We start from the raw sequence: 21,947 nt of genomic DNA, 5'->3' as shown, positions 1-21,947 counted from the left end.
GAACTCCACATGTACAAAGAACTCTGCTCCATTTCCCCAAACCCACTCATTTTCACCCTTCCTTGGAGCTCACTAGCTGGATCTCAGAGGGTCACACATGGTCACACTCCATATGGTCAGCTGCTGAGTCTAGAAGATTTGACTTCCCCTTCTTTTCATTCACATAGCAATAGCCTTAGCTTAGACCTTCATGATTTCTCACCAGAAAAATCTGAATAGTTTCCTAGTAAGTTTTCCTGCTTCCAGTCTTATTCGCACACAGCTACTCAAAGAATTTCTCCAAGGCACAGGTCTGACCATTCCCCGCCCCCCGCCTTCTCCCAAGGCAGATGGTTTCAAGAACAGAAATAGGAAAGTAAGAGAAGGGGAATTTTGTGGGACTAGCACCAAGAAGTGAAGAGTGGAGAGTCAAACACCCCTGGGACGCAGTCCTGTGTGCACCTGTCATAAGCCTTGTCTTTCTCTGAAGCTCTAGCCAGGGGGCCACTCCTGCTTAAGGGGAGGTCTCTTCCAATTACATGGTAAACTCCTGGAGAACAATAACTGCCTCAGTATCCCAGCCTAACAGTGTATGGCACATGTGAAGTACCAAATATGTCTATATGCCTATCTTAGGGGAAAGGGAGAGAAGGTGGAACTTCGTTTAAAACACTTACTTAAAACTACAAAAATGTGCATACCCTTTGATCCAGCAATATCGCTTTTAGAGCTGTATCCCAAAGAGATCATAAAAATGGGAAAGGGTCCCACATGTACAAAAATATTTGTAGCAGCTCTCTTTGTGGTGGCCAAAAAGTGGAAATCAAGGGGATGCCCATCAGTTGGGAAATGGCTGAACAAGTTGTGGTATATGAATGTAATGGAATACTACTGTGCTATAAGAAATGACGAACAAGGAAGACTTCAGAGAGACCTGGAAGGACTTATATGAACTGATGCTGAGTGAAAGGAGCAGAACCAGGAGAACTTTGTACACAGCAACAACCACAGTGTGCGGGGAATTTTTCTGGTAGACTTAGTACTTCATTGCAATGCAAGGGCTTAAAAAATTCCCAATGGACTCTCGAGGCAAAATGCCTTCCAAATCCAGGGAAAGAACTATGGAAATGGATTGAAAAATGAAGCAGAATACTTTCTCTTGTGTTTTGTTTTGGTTTTTCTCATGGTTTCTCCCATTCATTTTAATTATTCCATGCAACATGACTAATGTGAACATGTGTTTAATAAGAATGTATGTGTAGAACCCATATAAGATTGCATTGTGTCTTGGGGAGGGAGAAAAATCTAAGATTTACGGAAGTGATTGTAGAAAACCGAAAACAAATTAATCAATTAATTTAAAAAATTAATTAAAAAACCATTTTCTGACCACTCTGTCTTGAGGACTTGGGGCCTGACAAGCCCAGTTCTGCCCTTTCTCAACCCTTTCAAGACAGAGGCCCTTCTAGGCTGTCTCCTGACTTTTGTGCTCTATAGGGGGCCCAGCCCAAGATCATATAGTGTTTCTTCCTTTGATGTGGTCTGAGCCTCTTCACCAAACACACCATATCACAGGCTGGCAAGGCTTCAAGTACACGAGAAATCTGATATTTTTAGTGGTGAAACTTCAGAACAGCCAGGGTTTACTGTACTGAATTTACAGTTAACTCGAGTATGCATGAATGGTCAAGCCTAGTCTCACCTGTCATCTGGTATTTCCATAACTGATTTTGACTTTAAGACAGGAATTTAATTATCCCTATTTAATTTTACTTTGTTCTCAAAGAGGCAACACAGTGTAATAGATATAGTGCTGACTCTAAGAATCAGGAGGCTTGGATTCAATTAATCAATAAACAGATTACACATTTACGAGGTGTTAGGCACTGTACTAAGGCTAGAGATGTAAAGAAGGGCAAAGACTGTGCCTGCCCTCAAAGAGCTTCCAGCTGAATGCCTGAGACTACACGAAAACAAGTAAATACTAGTAAGCTCTAAAGAGAGTAAGAAAGAAGTAATGACACAAGGGAAGACCCCATGCTTCAGAGAGCTTGGAGAAGGCTTCCTGCAGAAGGTGGGATGCTAGTTTTGACTTAAAGGAGGCCAGGGAGGTCAGTGGTCAGAGCAGAGGGAGATTGTTCTAGGCCTCAGAGGCAGCCAGAGCTAAGAGGGAGGGTCTTGTTTGCGCAGCAGCCTCTGGATGGAAGTGTACATGGTATCAGAAGACTGGAAAGGGAAGGGGGGTTGGGTTATGAGGGACCTTCAATGCCAAGCAAGGATTTTGTATTTGATCTTGGAAGTAACAGGGAGCTAATGGAATTCATTGGATAGATGTGTGTGTGAGCGTGAGGAGAAAGAGAGATTGAGAGAGGGAGAGCAAGCAAGTTCGAGGGTCACATTTGTGCTTTAAGAAAATCACTGTAGTCAAAGGATTATGAACAGGCAGTTTTCAGAGGAAGAAATTTAAGCTACCTGTAGTCATATGAAAAAATGCTGTACATCACTATTCATTAGAGAGACGCAAATCAAAACAACTCTGAGGAACCACATCACACTTATCAGATTGGCTAACGTGACAAAACAGGAAGATGATAAACGTTGGAGAGGATGTGGGAGAGCTGGAACGCTGATTCATTGCTGGTGGAGCTATGGGCTGATCCAACCATTCTGGAGAGCAATTTGGAACTCTGCCCAAAGGGCTACAAAAATGTTCATACCCTCTGACCCAGCAATATTGCTTCTAGGACTGTATCCCCAAGAGGTCACAAAAATGCAACGATTCAGGCATGAGGTGAGAAGGGCCTGTACCAGGGTAGAGGCAGTGTCAGGAAAGACAAGGATGCAAATGCCACCAGACGTAGGAGTCATGGGCACACCACCATCTTTCAGAGTCTACTTCCTCACCTGTAAAATAAGACGATTTCTACTAGTGACCTAACAGGGCTTTTAAATGCTGTATGAACAGGAGTTTATTGTCCAGATGTCAAACTCCCCCGCCAAGAGAAATGCCCCATCAGATTAAAGTGTAATTGGGAAATACTCTACAAAACAAATCAAGTACAACACACATCAAGTTCCTTTGTGGCTTTTTAAGTCACCACGATCTGTTTCTCTTTGAGTACAGCTGTCAGTTAACAATGCTTAGGCGTCTTTACATATACCACCCGCAACAACTCTGAGAGGTAAATGCTATCACTATTCCACTTTACAGAAAAGGAAAATGAGGCTGAGGGAGATGAACTAATTTGCCCAGTGTTCCACAGCAACTTCATGTCTGAGGCAGGATCTGAACTCGGGTTACCTTCAAAGGTGAGGAACATGCTGTTTACATTTCCATGGAGCACACTTGCTCAAAGACAAGGCACCCCAACACCCCTTGGGCTCCAGTCGCTACAGGGGTCTGGCTGGAATCATGAAAATACTATGCCCGGGTCATTTCCCCACATGCCTCAGTCTGTGACACAATCAAAAGAAGGAACATCAGTTTCACCTGGTATAGAAAGGGAAGAGGAGGCCACCAGGATCCATCAAGCGATCCCAGTGATCAAAACCATCTGTTCAAATGATTCTAGAAATTTGCCAAGGCCAAAAGTTAAGCTTAATTGGTGACTTTCCAGATTCTACTTCTCCCTGGTTTTGAAAAGCGAGGCAGTATCTACTCCCCTCTCTGGGCTGCTCCAACACTTTCTCCTGCATTTTAACCATCCCGTCATCATTTCATCATTCCTGCTCATGCCCCACTTTTTCCCTGCTCCTGGCTTCCCATATACTCTCAGGTTCCCCGCTTCTCCTCTTTCCAGTGTGCACACAATTCTGCTGAAGGAGAGGAAAAGCCCAGGAGGAGCCCACATGCTCTCCGTGCCTTAGATTTCTTGGATCTCATGCACCAAAGGCCTTGGTGTTCATCACGTCTCTGAATATTCTTAAGCTGTCTTGCCAATATTCTCGTGGCCCGTGTCTTTTGTTGGGCAGCCTGGTAAAAGCATGAAATGTCTTTTTCTATAAATGGCAGCCAGCCCCTGTACACCCAAAGTCTGGCTGTGAGGACAACAAAGCGTAACATATTTTTGATTGGGCCTTGACTGACAGTGAAAAACTAAGCAGTCAAGCAAATGCAGACTCACCCTTTTCTTTAGTCGTTCCCGTTCCTTCAGGGTCAGAGTATCAGCTTTGGCGATCACGGGCACAATATTCACTTTATTGTGTATAGCTTTCATAAACTCTACATCTAAAGGTTTAAGTCTGAAAAAAGCGGAAGGGTCGTAGCAGTTATTTTAAAGAATCTCAGCCCAAGGGTTTTCAAATTACTGCAATTCTCAGGAAAGAAGCCACATACAGGAAGTCTTTCCAAATCTAAAAGCACCACACAACACAGAGACTTAAAGAGCAAGAGGCGCCTACCCATGTCCAAAAGGTGAGATAAAGTAGAAGCAGCAATGCACACGGTTATCTATGATGTGCCTTCGGTTCAAGCCACTTTCATCATGCAGATACCGTTCAAACTGCTCATCTATGTAGGAGATGATTGTCTTGAAGCTAAGAACAACACAGGACTTTACAAACTGCACTCCCCAGAAAAGGGCCTGTCCCCCACAGACCTTCCCCTTCCCAAACGCGCTGTGGGGCACTTCAGAAAATGCTACAAATGATGGCCAACTTTCCCAGAAAACCTGTAAAAATCTATTTAATTCAATGTAGCAGCCACAACTCTGAGCTGTTTGCTTTATACCTTCTTTCCCTTTTCAACATTTCAGTAGGTTATAGATTAAGATATGCTTTTGGATTGTGGCTAGACAGAGAATAGGGTTTTTGTTGGGAGACTAGGGAATGATGCCTGGGGAGAAGGGAAGGCTTCGGGGAACCAGGATTCTCAGAAAGCCCCAGTACAGTGACAAAGGAAAGGGAGGGCACTTGTCCATTAAGAGTCTTTTTATATATAACGGGAATGCTTCAGCAAAGAGAAACAGTCTCCAAGAAGCTCAATGCAGCCCACCCTTGGTGCCGTGAACAGTTGTTGGGCACACCTGTGTCTCCAGGAGGCTCCTGGCTTATTACATTCTCCGAGAAAAAGGATGGTAAATGTTGTGAGACCACTTCAAACAAACATTTCTGTTTACTTAATATTCGTTGAGCTTCAGAGTTAAAATCTTTTAACTTCTTAAATAATCGTTACATGGGCATTTTGTGCAGCTACTTGCTCATTAATGACAATGAATACAAGTAATTTCGATTTTTATTTTCAATCACTGGGCATCAGACTGTCCTGTGGATCCTGTGAATGAGGATGGTGGGGGAATCTGGCTCAAGCAGCCCAGTCCCACATGTGGTAGGCAGTCACATACCAGTCACGGCAGTTAATTGCATCCCCGTAGCCTGGTGTGTCAACAACAGTAAGCCTGAGTTTAACCCCTCTCTCCTCAATCTCGACTGTGGATGCCTCAATCTGCACGGTCCTTTCGATCTTTTCTAGAAAAGAATACATTTCAGGAGGAGGATTAAATGATTGGTGTTCCTACCCGCTGAGAGTGCAGGGGGACTGGGTAGGCAGCAGGAAGGGTACAGAAGGAAGAAATGGTTCTTGAGTTTGTGAAGGGACAAGTAAGAATCAGGTATGATCTGCTGTTTGTAAAGGTAAAAAAAACCCGAAGTTCTACCAACAGCATGAGAGTTTAACTTTTAGAGCACTGTCCAACAGAGAGAACGAGCTGGAGAGCTGAGAGGTCTGCCTCATAACCAGAGGCCCAGAAGAGGGTGACCTGAACGAGGCGGTTGTGATGGGCCAGGCCCTGTGCTGAGCACCTTACAGATATCGCCTCACTTAACTCTCACAATTCTGTGAGGTCGGTGTTTCTTTTTTACCCATTTTACTGATGAAGAAACTGAAGCAGACGTAGTTAAGTGACTTGTCCAGGGTCACACAGCCAGTCAGTGTCCGAGGCTGGATTTGAACTCCAGCTTTTCTGACTCCAGGCTCAGGATCTATCCACAGCACCACCAGCCACCTACCTGTGGCAGCACCAGGGCTTGAGTTCAGCCCTCTAATTACACACCCCAAAAACCTTTTGAGGTGATGAAGAGGCAGTCTATCAGGCAAGAAAGACTAGGAAATAGTTTGAAAATATTAAGGCGCTCCCTCTGGGTGGAGCCAGCAACTTGCTGAGGCACCTGTTCTTGGTCTGCACAGTCAGGACACTGCCAGCAGCTGGCCCCTGAGCTCTGACTGCCAGAAGGAGAGAAGGGTGCAGTCATGGACTATTCATCAAGTCCTAATTTTTAACACCCTCGCTCACACAGACCCACACCTAAGACAATGGAGGAACTTTTGTTACCTGCTGCCCCAGGAATGACCCGTTCTGGGTACAAGTCAGTCAGGAACAGGCTATTGATGAGAGTGGATTTTCCCAATCCTGATTCCCCTAGAAAACAAGCACAGAACACTCAGGATTTCATACACAAGACACGGCCATCTCTTAACATGTACACGAAATGTCAGTCTTTGCTTATTTCCAAAACAGACCATACACTGATATCTTCAGCTGTGATCTTCAGGAAGCCTTTAATGATGCCAATAGTATTCTAATGTGCAACAAGAGTTTGGTAGAGCTGCTGGAGGAAATGAGAACTCAGCAGTTTGTGTCAGAAGTGGGATGTGAGCCAGGGTTCTACCCACTGTTATGGGAGAGAATACCTATGAGAAGAGACTGAGGAAAGGGCTTTGGAACTCATGAGGAGGAGCACACAAGTGTGCACGCATGGGTGTGCTGAGGGGCCATGAATGCAGAGATGGAGAAATGGTCATCACTAAGAGAGAAGAGCCAGGACAGAAAAAGGTGACAAGTTTTAAGAGGGGGTGGCCCTTCTCCAGTTTAGAAGAGGCCACTGGAGGTCTTGGAGAAGTCAGACCAAAGAGAATTAAGAAATGGAGACTGAGGAAGCAGAGGCAGAGGACAAAGCAGGGCAAGGACAAGATTAAAATGGAGAGGATGGTTGGAGGCCCAGCAGTGCAGATGAAGAGGCCTTTTTATGATCAAGGAGGGCTGGGAATGACTGAGCAAGCAACAGGCCAGAGCTAAAGGCATGGAGCAATGGGTTTGCACCCAAAGGGTCAAGACTGAAGACAGAGAAGGATGAGGGAGGACTAAGGGCCAGGAACCAGAAGAATCAGGCACGAGTTAGGAGCTCAGCATCTTGAGAGGACAACGGCTATGAGACAGAAGGCAGTGGAGTGGCAGGTCTGATCATCCTCTGGGGCTGGGATGAAGACGACGGGAGACAGGAGACTGAAATGAGACCCAGGTGGGAGAACTTCATAAGGTGAAGCGTGAAATCTCTGGGGAAGTGGCACTGTAGGGATGCGGAGACAAAACGTCAGCTATGGTAGGCACAGGGCAGAGTGAGAATTTTCTGGACAGCAACAGAAACAGGACAGAAGATGACAAGTAGATGGGGTCAATTTGAAAGAAAGAAAAACTGAGTAAAGATGAGGAAGTAGCCATACAAAAAATATGCTGTCTTCTCCTGGCCCTAGGGGTTGGGAGCAGGCCAAGAAAAGGAGTGGGAAGCAGTAGAGGGGTGCCTGAAGGGCTGGGGTATACTCAGGAGAAAGCCAGAGTAGTGCCAAGAGGTACAGAATCCTGACACAGAAACAGCCATACTTGGCTTAAATGCCAAACCCAAGAGTTGGCTCTATTTGATCCTGGGGAGGCACCAGGGAATCATTATGTCCTGAATGACAATAAGACCTCCACTGGGCTAGTGTGACTAGTCATGTTCCTCTTGTCTTCTCCTAACATTCTCTAGGGTTTCAAACCACAGTTCAAAGGTCAGGACACAAAGCCAATTCCCCAACATCTCACAGGGCATGGGCAGGATTCCAGCCCTGTTCCTGACACCCACAGCAGCGCTCTCTCCCACCTACCAGACTGCTGCCACTACCAACTCAGATGGCCCCATCTGAGGCCTTTGTGACTCCCTTCAGAGTCTCAGAATGAGGATAAACTTGGAACTTTTTAGCTCACCCGGATCTAATCCTGGGGCAAATTAAGTTTAAGCAGCTTCCTAAAAAGGAGTACTGGGCAACAGAAGAAAACAAGGTTTACAGAGATTGTCACAGCAGCACAGGATGCCACCTTCCGTTCTCTGCGTGTTCTTCTCCTGGTACTTCTTTCTCTTCCCTGCAGCTGGCCAGGAGGGGTTCATGCTCCTGTCCTCCCACCCAAGGACAGAACGCTGACTGAGCTCATTGAAAGAGATATCTTCCGTCCCAAAGATTTCTGCTACAGCCTGTAGGCCCCTATGGTCAGGACAAAGCAGGGAAACCCATCTTATGACCATAACCTCCAGAGATGGAATACAAAGTCTTCTTCATTAATTACAGATTAGAGAAAGCAGTTCCCAGCCACTTCAGGGCAGAGTTAAAGCTTAATTCTTTACAGGGTCTTTTTAGCAACAGGCCAATTCTACCGCAGGATGATTCAGTAACATGTATTTTCATAATTTCACCCTCAAGTTGACTGAGAACACCCGTAGATGCTAACAGTGACCGTCACACCTAGGGTGTACAGATCATTTGGTCTGGAGCCTAAGACATTTACCACTATTTGACTTAGGACCTAAGGACCACTAAAGTGCAGTGATAATCTCCCTAATATCCTGTAAAGAACAAGGCAAAAAAAAAAAAAAGTTCATTTCTTCCACCTGTTCTTTCCTTGTCTTTCTGAATCTTTCGTTCCACATCGATCAAAGCTGTTTTTATTAGGCCTCCAGCTGACAACCTACTTGACCTAAAGAATCTCTGGGCCCCGATGGTTTGTTAGCATTCTTTTGCTCAAGTTTTCTGTGCCTACTTTCTCCCTTGGATCTGATGTGCCTCTTTCTTTTACCTGACCGTGGTGTCATCAGGGTGACTGGTTCTGGTTTAGTCCATGGGTTGTGATTCTGCACCTATTTTTCCAGTGTCATGAACAAGATCTGCCATCTGTCTGGTGCCTGAAGGCTCACAAAGCGTTCTGCTTAGAGCATCATGCTTCGGAAAAGTCCAAAAGCTTCTGCAGGTGTTACTGACGATCTCAAGGGATTGAGGGAAATGTCCTGTTCAGGGTCACAGAGAGGTGACCATCTGAGAGGCCACAGGGCGGATCTTGCCTGATTCCAGTCACTTGCCTCCAGGTTTCCTATGGCTATTATTAACTCACTCTACTAAAACGGCAAAGATGTGTGTGGTTTTGCCTCCTGCACCAGGGATGCTGAATCTGGATTGAGATCATTACTCAGGATAAATGTAATAAAAATCCCTTCTATTGAGGAAGCAATCCTTTTACCTTACTATGATTACTCATTATCGACATGGTCCAAAAATTTTCCCATCAATATTAGACCATTACTTAGAATTCTTGAGGGAGGAGAGCGCAGAGAAAATTAGAATGGGATTCTAGGTCGGCAGTAATATCAGCTCAACAGTGGATGAGACAACAGGTCTACCTACTTGCATGCTTGATTGTTGCACACAAAACTCCTGCTGAAGTCTAACTGACCACAGCTGCTTAACTTAAAACAGAATGCCTATCACACTATGGTTAGTCTCCCCCTCCTTCTGCCCCTCTCATAAGACAAAACAAAACCAGGAGCTAACATGTTAATAGTTTTCTTTCTTCTCAAGATAGGATTTCCATTTCTGATACTACAATTCTGCAAGAGAGAGATTCAGGCTGATAACTCCAAACTCATTTCACTAAATTTTAGGACACAAGAGGCCACAAACTGATTTCTTACCAACCACCATGAGTGTGAACTCAAAACCTTTTTTTACAGATTTTCGGTGCACTTGATTGGGAAGATTCGCAAATCCAACATAGCCAGGAGTTTCAGGATTTGTAAACTGAGCGGGCTGTTGCTGAAACAAAATCCAAAGTGTTATTAGTAACATTTCTTTCAATTAATGAATCAAGACAACAAAACTGTAACAAAGTACAAAATTATCAAACGTACTTTAATTATTTTCATTTCTTTTTTAAACTGTTATCATTTAAAAAACCATTTGTGTAAACAAACTATCAAAGTTAGAACAAGAAACAAGCTGGGAAAAACCTTGGAGTGGTCAAGGGTATATGGATAATGAGGGCCACTCTCTAATATCATTTAGTGTATATACACTAATAGTCTATGTAACACACACAGGTCACATGTTACATGATATATAATAATACATCTAATTAATATGCTAATTAAGTCACACATGCATAGATGTACATGAATGTTATTCTGAGAACAGTTTTTATAATGATGTCTTTAGTGAACAGAAACACAGGCACGATTTCAAATCCTGTTCCTCACAAGACTTCGGCTGTTAGTGCCCAGGGCAAGGGAGTGCTGGCTTGAGAGAACCTCCTGACTGTCACCAGCAGGGTGCCCTTGGGACAGCACTGCGCTCCAGCTTCGTCTTTAACAAGAGGGGACTGGCCTTGATGAGGGCCCAAGGTCCTTCCAGCTCTAATTCAGATCTTCTCCAACCTCACAACACTGAGTAACTTCTGCAGTCTCAGAGATGGAACCTAAGCTAGGGAAGTGACAGGACTCACTAGTTACACGGCTACTCAGTGTCCTGGGAGGAATCAAACCCAGCTCTGTTCATCACAAATGACATCCAGGCTCTGCTAGAGAAAAACTCAAGTGATTAGGCAGGAAGCCCAGTCTACTTCCAGAAAATCCCAGCTGCTCTCGTTTTCCCCTTATATCGAATTAGAATCTACCCCTACAATTCCCACTCTGTTTGTTTCCCTATTCAGTGTGTGAAACGTGCCACTTGTGCCTTTACTTAAACCGCCTATAAGAACCAACTTCAGAGGGTGATTTCTTGAGCTGGCCACAGCAGCTCTGGGTCAAAGTTCACCCAATCGAACTTCCTTGGCTCCCAGGAATGAAGAAGTTCTTCTGAACAAGCCTGGGTTACATGGTCATAAGCCCTCCTATTTCTTCTTCCTAAGAAATCTAGAGGGTAATTAAAGCATTGCTACTGCGTAGCCCCACAGAAGACCTGTAAGGTGTGGTGTAGGAAATAGAAGGAGGAACAAAGACAGGGGGTAAAGTCAGATTTAGGCAGTCAGGAACTCTGTTCCTTGCAGAAGACCTTCTCCCAGGTGCTGCCTGGGCCTTCGAATCTCAGGGAGAGGTCTGCTCTCCATCTGTGCTATAAACACACAATTAATTAAAAAACTAAATGGAATCTTCCTCTCAAAAACAAAACAAATCAAACATCAGTCAAACTCCAATGTTCCCATGATCAAAGTTTACATGGAGAAGACGTCTGAAAAGAAAAATATGGCCAAAATAGATACCTAAAATAGTCTGTTGGTGAAATTATCTGGTCTTTTTGGTTGGCTGAAGACCCAGAACTCATTTCTTCTGAGTTCACATTACAGACACAGTAGCCTATTTTAAATTAATTAAATTTTACATTAAATTAAACCATACTGAAGTGCACAAAAAGCCCCTGAATAAATGACTGTATAGCCTCCTAAAGAATGCCAATATGCTAATTAAAGTCATCATCCTCTTTCCATCATCCACCACAAAACTGCAACTTAATTAAAAAATATTTCAAATTCAGATGGGCTTTCCCCACAATTACTGTGAATGCATGAGGCCCCAAGCTTCTCCACCTCTTTTGTTTTTTACTTCTATGTCCTCTTCCTAACTCATGACATGCTGAGGTGCCACCACTTTCTCTCCAGTTATCCCAACTTGGCAACATCCTCCCCCTCGTTCCCCACCATCCAACACACGGCTAAGCCCCCTTTCCCCTTCACGGCACCTCATGGATGGGCAGTTTCCTTTCCGCTCACAGAGACCACCCTCATTACCTCCCCTTGATTACTGCAATAGCTTGCTTTAAGGCTCTCCCCACTCCAACCCATTCTCTTGGATTCAACTGCAAAAGGTATTTTTCTAAAGAAAACATGTTATCATAGAAAGAAAAATGAAACAAAAATTCAATATTTTCTCCTCTGCAGATTTCTGGTGGTTCATAGTTTTTAAAAATCTCACATGTGGTATCAATGTATTAACATGCTCAGGACCAAGAAAAAGCTCACAAAGCAACAACTAGGGGCTAATCACTTTGATGCAAACGTCAATGAGAATCAGTAACACTGAGCTATAAGTAAAGGCAGCAACAGAATTTATTTTAAAAATTATTTTTTCTCAAGTCTCCTTCCAGAATGTATGGAAATAAAATTCATCAGAAACCAAAGATAAAAATCATCCACGAAAGTAGCCCAAATCCCCTTTTAGTGACAATTAGGCAAATATATAAAGTAATATTTAAAACACATACAAAAACATGCGTAACGGGAAAACTAGCAATTTGAACATCGTTTCTCCCTTAAACCATAACGTATGTGAAGATAATCTCTTACCTTCGACATCTTCAGTGAAGTTCAGTTATCTGTAATAAGAATTTTAATTTATGACCATTTGGATTACAAGAAAGGACTACTAAGGCATGACTTTTCATATAGATTCTGGACTGAATTATGGCAGTGTAGTACAGCAAAAATACCACAGGCTCTGGACTCAGAAGAACCAACTCTGAACTCTAGAGATGATCCTCAGGAGAGCTCTGCCATCCAGGGCACTCATCTGACTTCTTTGAGGCTGTTTCCTCAGGTTCAGAAAACGAGACAATTTTCACTAACCTACCTCAGAGAGCTACAAAAATTAGTCTGGAACTATAAAAGTGAAGTATCAAGCACTTCTCAGGCATTCTCAAAAATTTTTTATTATTTATTTTTTAATATTCCTTCAAAAAAATTTTTGAGTTCCAAATTCTCTCCCTCCACCTCCCCCCAGAAGGCAAGCAATACCTCAATTACACATGTGAAATCAGGCAAAACATTTCCAAGTTAGTCATGCTGCAAAAATAAATAAATACTAAATGAATGGAAGTGAGAAAAAATTCACACTTCAATCTGCTCAGATTCAAGTTCTCTCTCTGAAGGTAGATAGCATTTTTCATCATGAGTTCTTTGGAATTCTCTTGGTTTGTTGTCTTGATTAGAGTACAATGTCCCCCCAGCTCTACCTACTTCACTTTGCATCAGTTAATGCAGGCCTTCTCAGGTTTTTCCAGAACCATCCTGCTTGTCATTTTTTTACAGCACAATAGTATTCCATCACAATCATACAACTTACTCAGGCATTCCTCAGGTGATAGGCATCCCCTCAATCTCCAATTCTTTGCCACCACAAAAAAAAAAAATTCCCTCCAGCATTTGTCCTTTTTCTTTTCTATCATGTCAGCCAATCTGAGGTGGTGCCTCACAGTGGTTTGCGTTTCTCTAACTATAAGTGATTTTGAGAATTTTTTTCTTGTGATTATTGATAGCTTTGACTTCTTCTGAGAGTTGCCTGTTTGTATCTTCTGACAATTTTCCATTGTGGAACGGCTCTTATTTTTACAAACTTGATTCACACCTCCTTACATGTTTGAGAAATGAGGTCTTTATCAGAAGCCTGATGGACAAATCTTTGTCTATGGTGTCTTTCAGCAAAATGTTGTTTCCTTGATTATCTCTCTTAATCATGCCTACTTTTACCTTTGCTGTGCCTGAGATTATGATTGCTATCCCTGCCTTTTTTAGTTCAGCTGAAGCGTAAGAGACTCTGCTCAAGCCTCTCATTTTAACTCTCTTTCGATTTCAAGTGCATTTCTTGTAAACAACATATTGTTGGATTCTGGTTTCTAATTCATTCTATTATGTACTTCTCTTTCTTGGATGAGTTCATCCCATTCACAGTTATGATTACTGTGTACTTTCTTTCATCCTATTTTCTTCTGTTTCTTGATCCTATCCTTCCTTAAAAGTCTGTTTTGCTTGTGGCTGCTGCCTCCCTAGATCCACTGTCCCTTTTTATCACCCCACCCCACTATGTTATCCCCTAACCCTCCGTGTGTGTGTGCGCGTGTGTGTGTGTGCGCGCACGTTCTTGGTGCCTCAGCTGTGCCTTCAAGGATACAACTGTTCTATAAAGCAAGAGGGCTGGGAGGGATACATGCTGGACCTGGCAGCTGCCCAGACACAGAATGCTCCTTTTGAAGCCAGGAATGTACAAAGAGGCTGCAAAAGTACGGTGGGGTCCGGTTAAAAGCTACACACAGGACTTTATGTTTGATCCTACAGGCAACATAAAGCCTCTGGAGCTAAGGAGGGGAATGTCATGGTCAGACCTAAGCATACAAAAAATTCCACTGATGCCATGTATGGTAGTGTCAAAAGTGAAGTGGGTTGGTGAGAGACTTGAGGCAGGGAGGCCAATTAAGAGGCTAGCAGTAATTTAGGTGAGGGGTAATGAGGGCAGCGGCTAAAGTAATGGCCATGTGGGTGGAGAGAAACAGAAAGATTTGGCAACTGACTGGATATATGGGGTGAGGGAGATTGAAGAGATCAGGATAATGCTGAGCCTGGGAGACAAAGTATGGTGGTGCCTTTGGAAGAAATTTGGCACTCTGGAAGTGGAAGAGGGAGAGATGAGTGAGTTCAGTTTTGGAAATGCTGAGTTTAAGATGCCCACAGAAAAGGGAGTCGGAAATGCCCCCTAGGTAACTGGGGAGCTGAGACTGAAGTCTAGGGAGCAGCTCTGGACTAGACATCTTAAGATCAGTAGTTAATGCCATGGGAGCCAATGAAGTAAGTTACTGTAGGAAGCACCTGCCATGGCCATATGGTATCCAGATTCCAGGAGGGAACAAGAAAAGGTCAGGCAACATGGCAGCGAATCGAGTCAAAATCTTTACTTTTAGGCCTGTGGGTCCTGCCCCTTTCTTACTGGACCTGATCACTTGAGGTCACAAGAGTTAAGAGGTACAATAAATCTTACCACTGGCACTCACCCCTCTCGTTCCCTCCTCCTCAGGGAGACTTTGTGGGGAACCTGTTTATTCACAATGCCAGCTAAAAATGAAATCTTTTCTCCTTTCTAGTCACTTTGGTGTTGTTAAATCTACGTCCAACCTATAAACCAATGTCTGTGTCCAACGTCTGTCGACCTCCTTAGTAGGCAGCAGGGTGGGATCCACAGGGTGGATCTGGCACAGGATCCAGATAAAGACACTTCTGGAGACAGGAAGACCTGGGATCAAATCTTACCTCAGACTTTTACTGCTGTGTGACCCTAGGCAAGTCAATTATCTTCTCCTAGGCTTCTATAAAATGAAGATAAGAACAGTACCTACTGCACAGAGTTGTGGCAAGCTTAAGGGTTGTTTAGCAGTGAGGCCCCCTCAGAATATAAAATGACTTGTAAAATCTCAGGGATTAGGATGGTCTGCCATCTCATAAGGCAGAGAAGCAGCAGAGTTTGAAAAGGTTTCAGAAAAGCTCCCCAAGGGGCCAGTTAAGTAAAGTCATCCCAAGCGCACTGAAGGACAAACATGGAAATGCCAAATAGAAGAAAAATGTTAAAAGAGCAACAAAGCTGAACAAAACCCAACTGATTTTCTTCCTCATGTCATGGTCCTGGATGTGTCCATAGAAAAAAGAAGAGAACAAGCAGAGGGAAAAGCAGGTGGACTGGACCAAGCACACGGGGAGCTGTGCCCGAGCGAGAGGGTCTGAAGGACTATGAACGAACAATCACTGTGGGTCAGATGCTGTGCTTAGTGCTGGGGAGGAAAAACACAAAACTGAAGACAGTTCCTGCCCATGTGCATGGGGGAATGGAGGTATGTGTTCACTTGGAAAGCTTTCAAGATAGTGAACAGTTACAAGAGCATAGACTGACTCACAGGAGCAATGACAAAAACTGATGATTGGGGGGAGGGCAGGGTTGAGAAAAAAGTCCTGAACCTTATTAATAATACAAAAGGGGTGACTAAGAAAACAGTATCAATGTACATGCCTTCTCATCCATCTAAACAAGATCCTCATGAGTCCTCCTTTACGTAGGGTTAGGGAAAAGCAGGTTTTGGTTATGTGATATGCAACAATGGATCCCACCTGTATCACTTTGGAATAAGACGCAGCTTGTTATTACAAAAAAGCTCTCCCATCCAATAAATCAAAGTCCTCAAGAGTCCTTGGAAGACACAGGAACAATGGAGGAAGTTCCGAGCTGAGTCCAAGCTGAAAGGCATCTCTGTGCATGTGCTGGGGTCCTCTAGATGCCTCTATGTGCTGATGACACTGTGCTAGCTGAATCAAGCCTTGGAAGAGGTCTCTGACCACTCAGGAGCCTAGCCTAACTGCCCTCTTGCAAAAGCTAAGTATAAGTAGATAAATAATGTTTATTATTCAGATTATGACATGCATTTGGATGGACAAATTGAATTCAGAGTTTACAAGGAGGAAAGCACATTGGGTAACCTTTTTGGAAACGGTCTAGTTTATTGAATGTACTTTATTAACAATTCTAATCTGCCTATGGAAACAAAGCCCCATCTTTTTAATGCCAACATTCTGTTGCTGGTGTTTGTCATGACATACAAGAGTCTTCAAAGAATTAAAAAATGCATTTTGAGCAGAGGACAACAGAGAGGTGCGTAGGCAGTACAAACAGGTTGCAAAAATCTGACTGGAGATGCTTTGAAGGACAGTAATAAAAAGATGCTATCTACAGAACTTCCAATGGGAAGAGAAGTTAGACTGGGCATGTGCTGAGAGATGACAGGCAGACAACCAGACAGCTGACTGGTGGCTTGGCAACAAGGAGAAAGTGAGGAAAGTCTCTGGCATGTTGGGGTGGATGCCTGTTACAAATTCATGGGAGGACTTAGACAAGTTGCTCAAGAGGGTCAGGCATGGAAGGAAATAAAATATTTACACAGCATCTACTACGCTTGTGCCAGGGACTGTGCCAAGCCCCTTTCACAAACATTATCTTACTGAATTTCACAACAGCCCTGTGAGGTACATGCTGTTATCAACTTCATTTTACAGTTGAGAAAAATCAAGGCAAAGAGAGGTTAAGTGACTTGCCCAGAGCCACACAGCTAGTGTTTGAGGTCAGCTCTGAACTCAAATCTTTCTCCAGGTTTCCTTCCAGCCTCCACACTCATCCTTTGTGCCAACTAGTTCATTCCCAATCAAAGCGATTCAGCTGAGCAAGGGGGAGACTGATACACAGTAGGGAGAATTCATTGAATTAACTTGTTTTCAAATGCCAATTACTCAAGAAGCATCTAGGCACTTGGGAATCTCAATTTGTGTGATAACTGATGACATTCATTCTAAGCAGCAGTATTATAAACAGACCAAAGAGAGAAGAGGTAGAACCATCACATTTCCCACTCAGTCAGCAAGCATTTGTGAAATGCTTACTAACTGTTAGACACTGTGCTCAGAGCTGGGGATACAGATGCCACAGATAACAGATTCTATTCTAACAGGAGAAGACAATAACACACATCTCCGGGGGAAGAGAAGGATGGAGAACAAAGGATGGCTAGTCTGGTGCCTTCCTCGGAAGGAAGATTCTGGAAAGAAGTCACCATAGGAGATGGAGAGAGAAAGTGGCTGAGGTGGGAGCAGAGCTGGCAGAACGGAGGATGGAGGTTTGGGCCCTTCCCAGTCAGAAAGGTGGAAGATGGGCATTTTAGGATGAAATAATCTTTATAAGTGACAATCTGATTTTAGTTCATCATGAGAACTCCTTTAAGTTCCTTGTCCTATGGAAGAGAAGGCAGAACCATAAGCAATGAGTAGTGGAAAGTGAAGAAGCAAAATTTATTAGACTTGAAGCAGTAAAGTGAGCTCCTACAATCAGACCTAGAAAATGCCCCCAGGTAGAATTCTGATGGGAAATCCCAAAGAGGCTGCACTAAGTACCTTGTCCAGCCACTGTGGAGGAATAAGCAAAGAGGGAAGTTTGGGGACAGAAACAGCCATGTGAATCACTCCCTCGTGGAGGAAGAGGGCAAGAAAAGACCTCAAACATCAGAAGCCTTTGTGGCCCACTACTGGGGCCTGGAATTCAGGACCGGCAAAGCCCTAGGCTGTGGATGAGGAAAGGAGGAAGTTCAGAAGCCAGAGCAGCAGTTGCAGCACATGGGTGGGCAGGTATGGCTCAGATTTCAGGAGCAAAGCAAGGCCTTCCTTCCAAAGCTTAACTCAGTCTGCAGAGGAATCACTGGGGCAGGAATCCTAGTTCAAAGGGAAGCCTACAGTTGTGCTCTAAGCCAGCAGAATTTCCCGACTGGCTGACAGGCTAAAATCCGGCAGCAGAACCTTCTCATGTTCAGACCCAAAACGAGGTCAGGAGCTCAGATTAGGGGGCAGCTATCAGACTCTGCCCTGGATGGGAACCTGCTCCTGAGATCCTACAAAAGCAGCATGAAGAGGCAGCCCAGACAGTTCCCCCAGAAGTGCTGCAAAGTCTTGACAGGAAGTCAAAAGAATGGGCAAACAAAGCAAGAATCTCACCAGAGGGAGCTCGGAGTTAATGGTGGCAGGGCCACTCCAGACACAAGTGTGGAAGATAAGAATGACCCCAAAACATCTACAAGCAAAGCCTCAGACAAAAAACGTGGCTCAGGCACAAACTCAACGGAATACGTGGAAAAAAATGAAGCCACAATTTAAGGGAGTTAAAAATGTTTTTTATAAATGGAATTAGGGTACTTGAGGAAAAATAACCTGGAAACGAGAGCTACTGAAGAACTGGAAAGGAAGCCAACAGATGACAGAAGAGAGACAAAACCTTGCCAAACAACAAACTCCCTGAAAATGTGAATCAACCAAAGACAAACCAGTGACTCTATGAGGTAATATGGAACTATTAAAACAAAGTCAAAAGACTGATAAATAGAAGAAAATGTTAGGTATTTCATAGTGAAAACAACTGATGAGGGGAAAACATTTAATAATAATGGATTTCCTGGAGCCCATGACCTAAACATCTTGTTTCAAGAATCTTTACAACTGCCCAGAGGGCAAAGTGAAATAGGAAGAATCTGTCAACTCCTGAAACAAACCACCCCAGGAAAACTGGAAGCCACCACTGTAAAGGAACAGCGAGGCTGGAATAGCATATGGGCTTACACAGCCAAAAATAACTTACCCAACTATGCTGCTACTGAGGGAAAAAATGGACCTTTAACAAAACAGAGATCTTCCAAACATTCTGGAAGAACAGTCCAGAACTGTGAGAAAACTTTGAAGTTCAAACACAGGAGAGTAAAGAGAAAAATAAAAATGTCAATACGAATGAACAATGATAAAGGACCAGAGGCTTAATTGCTTACATTCAAACACAGGAAAATGGTGACATCCTTCCATTTCTCTATCATCATCAGGACTCATAAAGGAAGCCCAATCAGAAAAGGCAACAGAGTGGTTCTGCTGTATCAGGATCTTAAGAGACAAATGAATGGGGAGGAAGGGAAGGATGGGGAGAGAAGAATACACTGAGGGGCGTAGGATGGGGAAGGTCAGGGAAAGTTAGAATTGGGAAGCACAAGCAGACATCTGTATAAACAAAGAGGAAGAGAGTGTGTGAACCTTACTCTCATCTGACCTGGTCAAAAAAAAGGAAGAACGCACACAGGGCTAGGTACGGTCATATGCTTTACTCAACAGTGAAATTGTTGTTGTGTTTATCCTTTGCTCTAGAAGAGGACCATGCCATCAGGGAATGATGATATGACTTACAGATGACTGGGATTTGAGTGAGGAAGGGCTGCGCAAGGTCACCAGAGCCAACTGGCTTCAGTGGCCTGATATTTATCAGGAGAGCTGGAGATGACCCAGGATGCAATGGGAGATGCTGGCCCTTTCAGGCTGAGTAAGGTCTGTTCAGGTTCTCACTTTGAGTGAGGTAAGGTCCATTCAGTAAAGAGGTCTCTTTAAGAAGTGAGTCAAGCGATATGGCCCCTTGAATCCAAAAACAGAAAAAATCAAACAAGGAGGATAAGACCTTCAGGGTTGCTGATCAAAAGAGAAATGGTTACTATCGGTCCTAGGCGGGCAGGAACCTGTTGTTGTCTAATCTATGAGCTCAAGAGTAAACTGGATTTAAATAAGGCTTGGTCTTTCAGAAACAAATCTAGCCAGTAAACCCCAAGTTGAGGAGGCAGCTTCAGCCAACAAAATGGGCACAGCGCCCTCAGGTGAAGAGAGGGAGAGAAAAATAGAAGGGAAAGGGGAGAAGTGAGCAGGGAGAATGAAGAGTGTAGATTACAGGAGGAATTACTTCAGAGCAAAACAAATTCTAAAGATTTCTAAGGATCCACAAAAAACATTTATAGTTCTTTTTGAGGTGGCAAAGAATGGGAATCTGACAGGGTGCTCATAAACTGGGGAATGGTTAAACAAGTTATGGAATATAAATGATATGGAATATTACTGTGCTCTTTTAAGTGGTAATGACCAACCAGGATTCACTCCTCGAAGAGGTGAAGGATTCAGAATGGAGAATGAGAAAACTATTTTTAGAACAGAGTCAATGTGGAAATTTGATCGAACATGCATTTTATAACATACGTGTGTGTGTTTAAGATGGGGTAACTTGGGCCCAAACAAGAAGGTGGGTTCCAGCTGATTAAAACTATGAAAATCTGGGAATCCTGATCAACCAAATACAACTCACAACACCTGAAGACTCAGGATGAAACCTGTCACCACCTCCTGACAGAAAGATAAGACTCATGGCATACACAGATTGAGACAGACAGATAAACACACTCATGGCCAATGTGAAAATTTGTTTCGTTTGACTATACATGTTTATTTATAAAAGGAGTTTTGTTTTTCTTGTTTTCTTAAAGGGATAGGGCAGAGGGAGAGAAGGCTGATCTTTGTTTGAAAAATAAAATTTAATTTAAAAACAAACAAAAACCACCATACATCATTTGGAGAAGGAGTCCACAGGCTTTACTATATCACCAAAGGGGTCCATGGCCTACCTCCAGGTTATGGGTTTCCCAATGAAAGTCTTCAAGCAAAGACTGGATAATGACTCGTTAAATACTATAGAGAATTCTTACTCAGATGTGTTGGATTAGATGGCTTCTAAGGGCCCTTTCAATTTTGATATCCTCCTCCTTTTTATTAGACTCAACATTTTAACTGTTTTTCTTATGAAAACAACAATAAAAAGCTTATAACTAAACTGCCTGCCTCCTCCCAGTTCAAAATGCTTAGATTTCTCATCTTTTTTTGCTCTGAGGTTGGCCTCAAAACACTCAAGCCCCAGTACAACTTTCTCTGTGGTCTTAGGAAGGAAGGAGATCTGGCTTTGACCACCATTGTGGCTCTTCTGAGCATAGGGGAGGGGAGGAATCCTTGCCCTTCGGGCACTCTCCCAGTCACTTGTGGGAGGTTGGGAGTGTTTGGGGGACAGCTGTGCTGTCAGCACAGAGGGAGGGGGAATCTGATTTATGATCTCCATTTGCCTGACAGCCTCTTGCACAGTCTGGTTCCTCTTCTTCACTGATCGTAGTTTGATGTACTTCGTGGTTGATTTGTGTACACTTCCCTTTGATGAGACCCTAGGATCCTGGGGACAGTTTTGTTCATATTTTGACTTCCAGTGGTCCAGAGCATGCGCAACCGTGGCTCATTTGTTCCCTAAACAAAGCTCAAAGAAAAGCCTCACCTTTCAAGAACCCAGATTCAAGGGCATCTCTACATTGTCTCCTTCCCACTCCAGTTTCTGGAGTGCTACCCGTGGGGATTCCTCGGGCTCTGTTCTCATCCCTGCTGCTCACCAAGTAACACTTAAGCCTCTGCCAGCTCATCAGGCTCCAACTTCATCTCCACCCACCCACCCATCTTTGCATCCTCCTCGTTCTAGGCACAGCACTAGTGACTGTGACCTAATTCATGTTCTCTCCTCCTCTTTGTGCCACCTCTCCAAGCTGGCAGGAGCTTCAGGGGCATCTAAGCCAACTGGCCCTTGGAGAAAGCCTTTGTAAAGCCTTCCTTACACATGGTGATCCTGCCTCAGTCAGGAGATCCTGCTCATACTGCTGCCCCTGG

At 43.7% G+C, this 21,947-nt stretch overlaps 1 protein-coding gene across 2 annotated transcripts in view; it reads right to left on the bottom strand.

The window, feature by feature from the left end:
* The window catches only part of SEPTIN2 (septin 2), a 33,526-nt gene that overhangs the window by 7,207 nt on the left and 4,372 nt on the right, over positions 1-21,947 (bottom strand). The window contains exons 2-7 of one of the 2 annotated variants that reach the window (XM_072618812.1): positions 12,393-12,421; positions 9,751-9,871; positions 6,309-6,395; positions 5,322-5,445; positions 4,381-4,515; positions 4,104-4,221 (exon numbers count right to left, since the gene is read on the bottom strand). In XM_072618812.1, the coding sequence (XP_072474913.1) occupies positions 4,104-4,221; positions 4,381-4,515; positions 5,322-5,445; positions 6,309-6,395; positions 9,751-9,871; positions 12,393-12,401 (594 nt within the window). In that variant the 5' untranslated portion in view covers positions 12,402-12,421. Of the gene's footprint in view, positions 1-4,103; positions 4,222-4,380; positions 4,516-5,321; positions 5,446-6,308; positions 6,396-7,997; positions 8,239-9,750; positions 9,872-12,392; positions 12,422-21,947 lie in introns of those variants that run through there. The other variant, XM_072618813.1, reaches the window with a different exon arrangement.

This window comes from Notamacropus eugenii, chromosome 6, assembly GCF_028372415.1.
Source record: "Notamacropus eugenii isolate mMacEug1 chromosome 6, mMacEug1.pri_v2, whole genome shotgun sequence".
NCBI classification, from domain to species: domain Eukaryota; kingdom Metazoa; phylum Chordata; class Mammalia; order Diprotodontia; family Macropodidae; genus Notamacropus; species Notamacropus eugenii.
The sequence above is the reverse complement of the archived record's forward strand: the minus strand, read 5'-3'. Positions and strand labels throughout refer to the sequence as shown.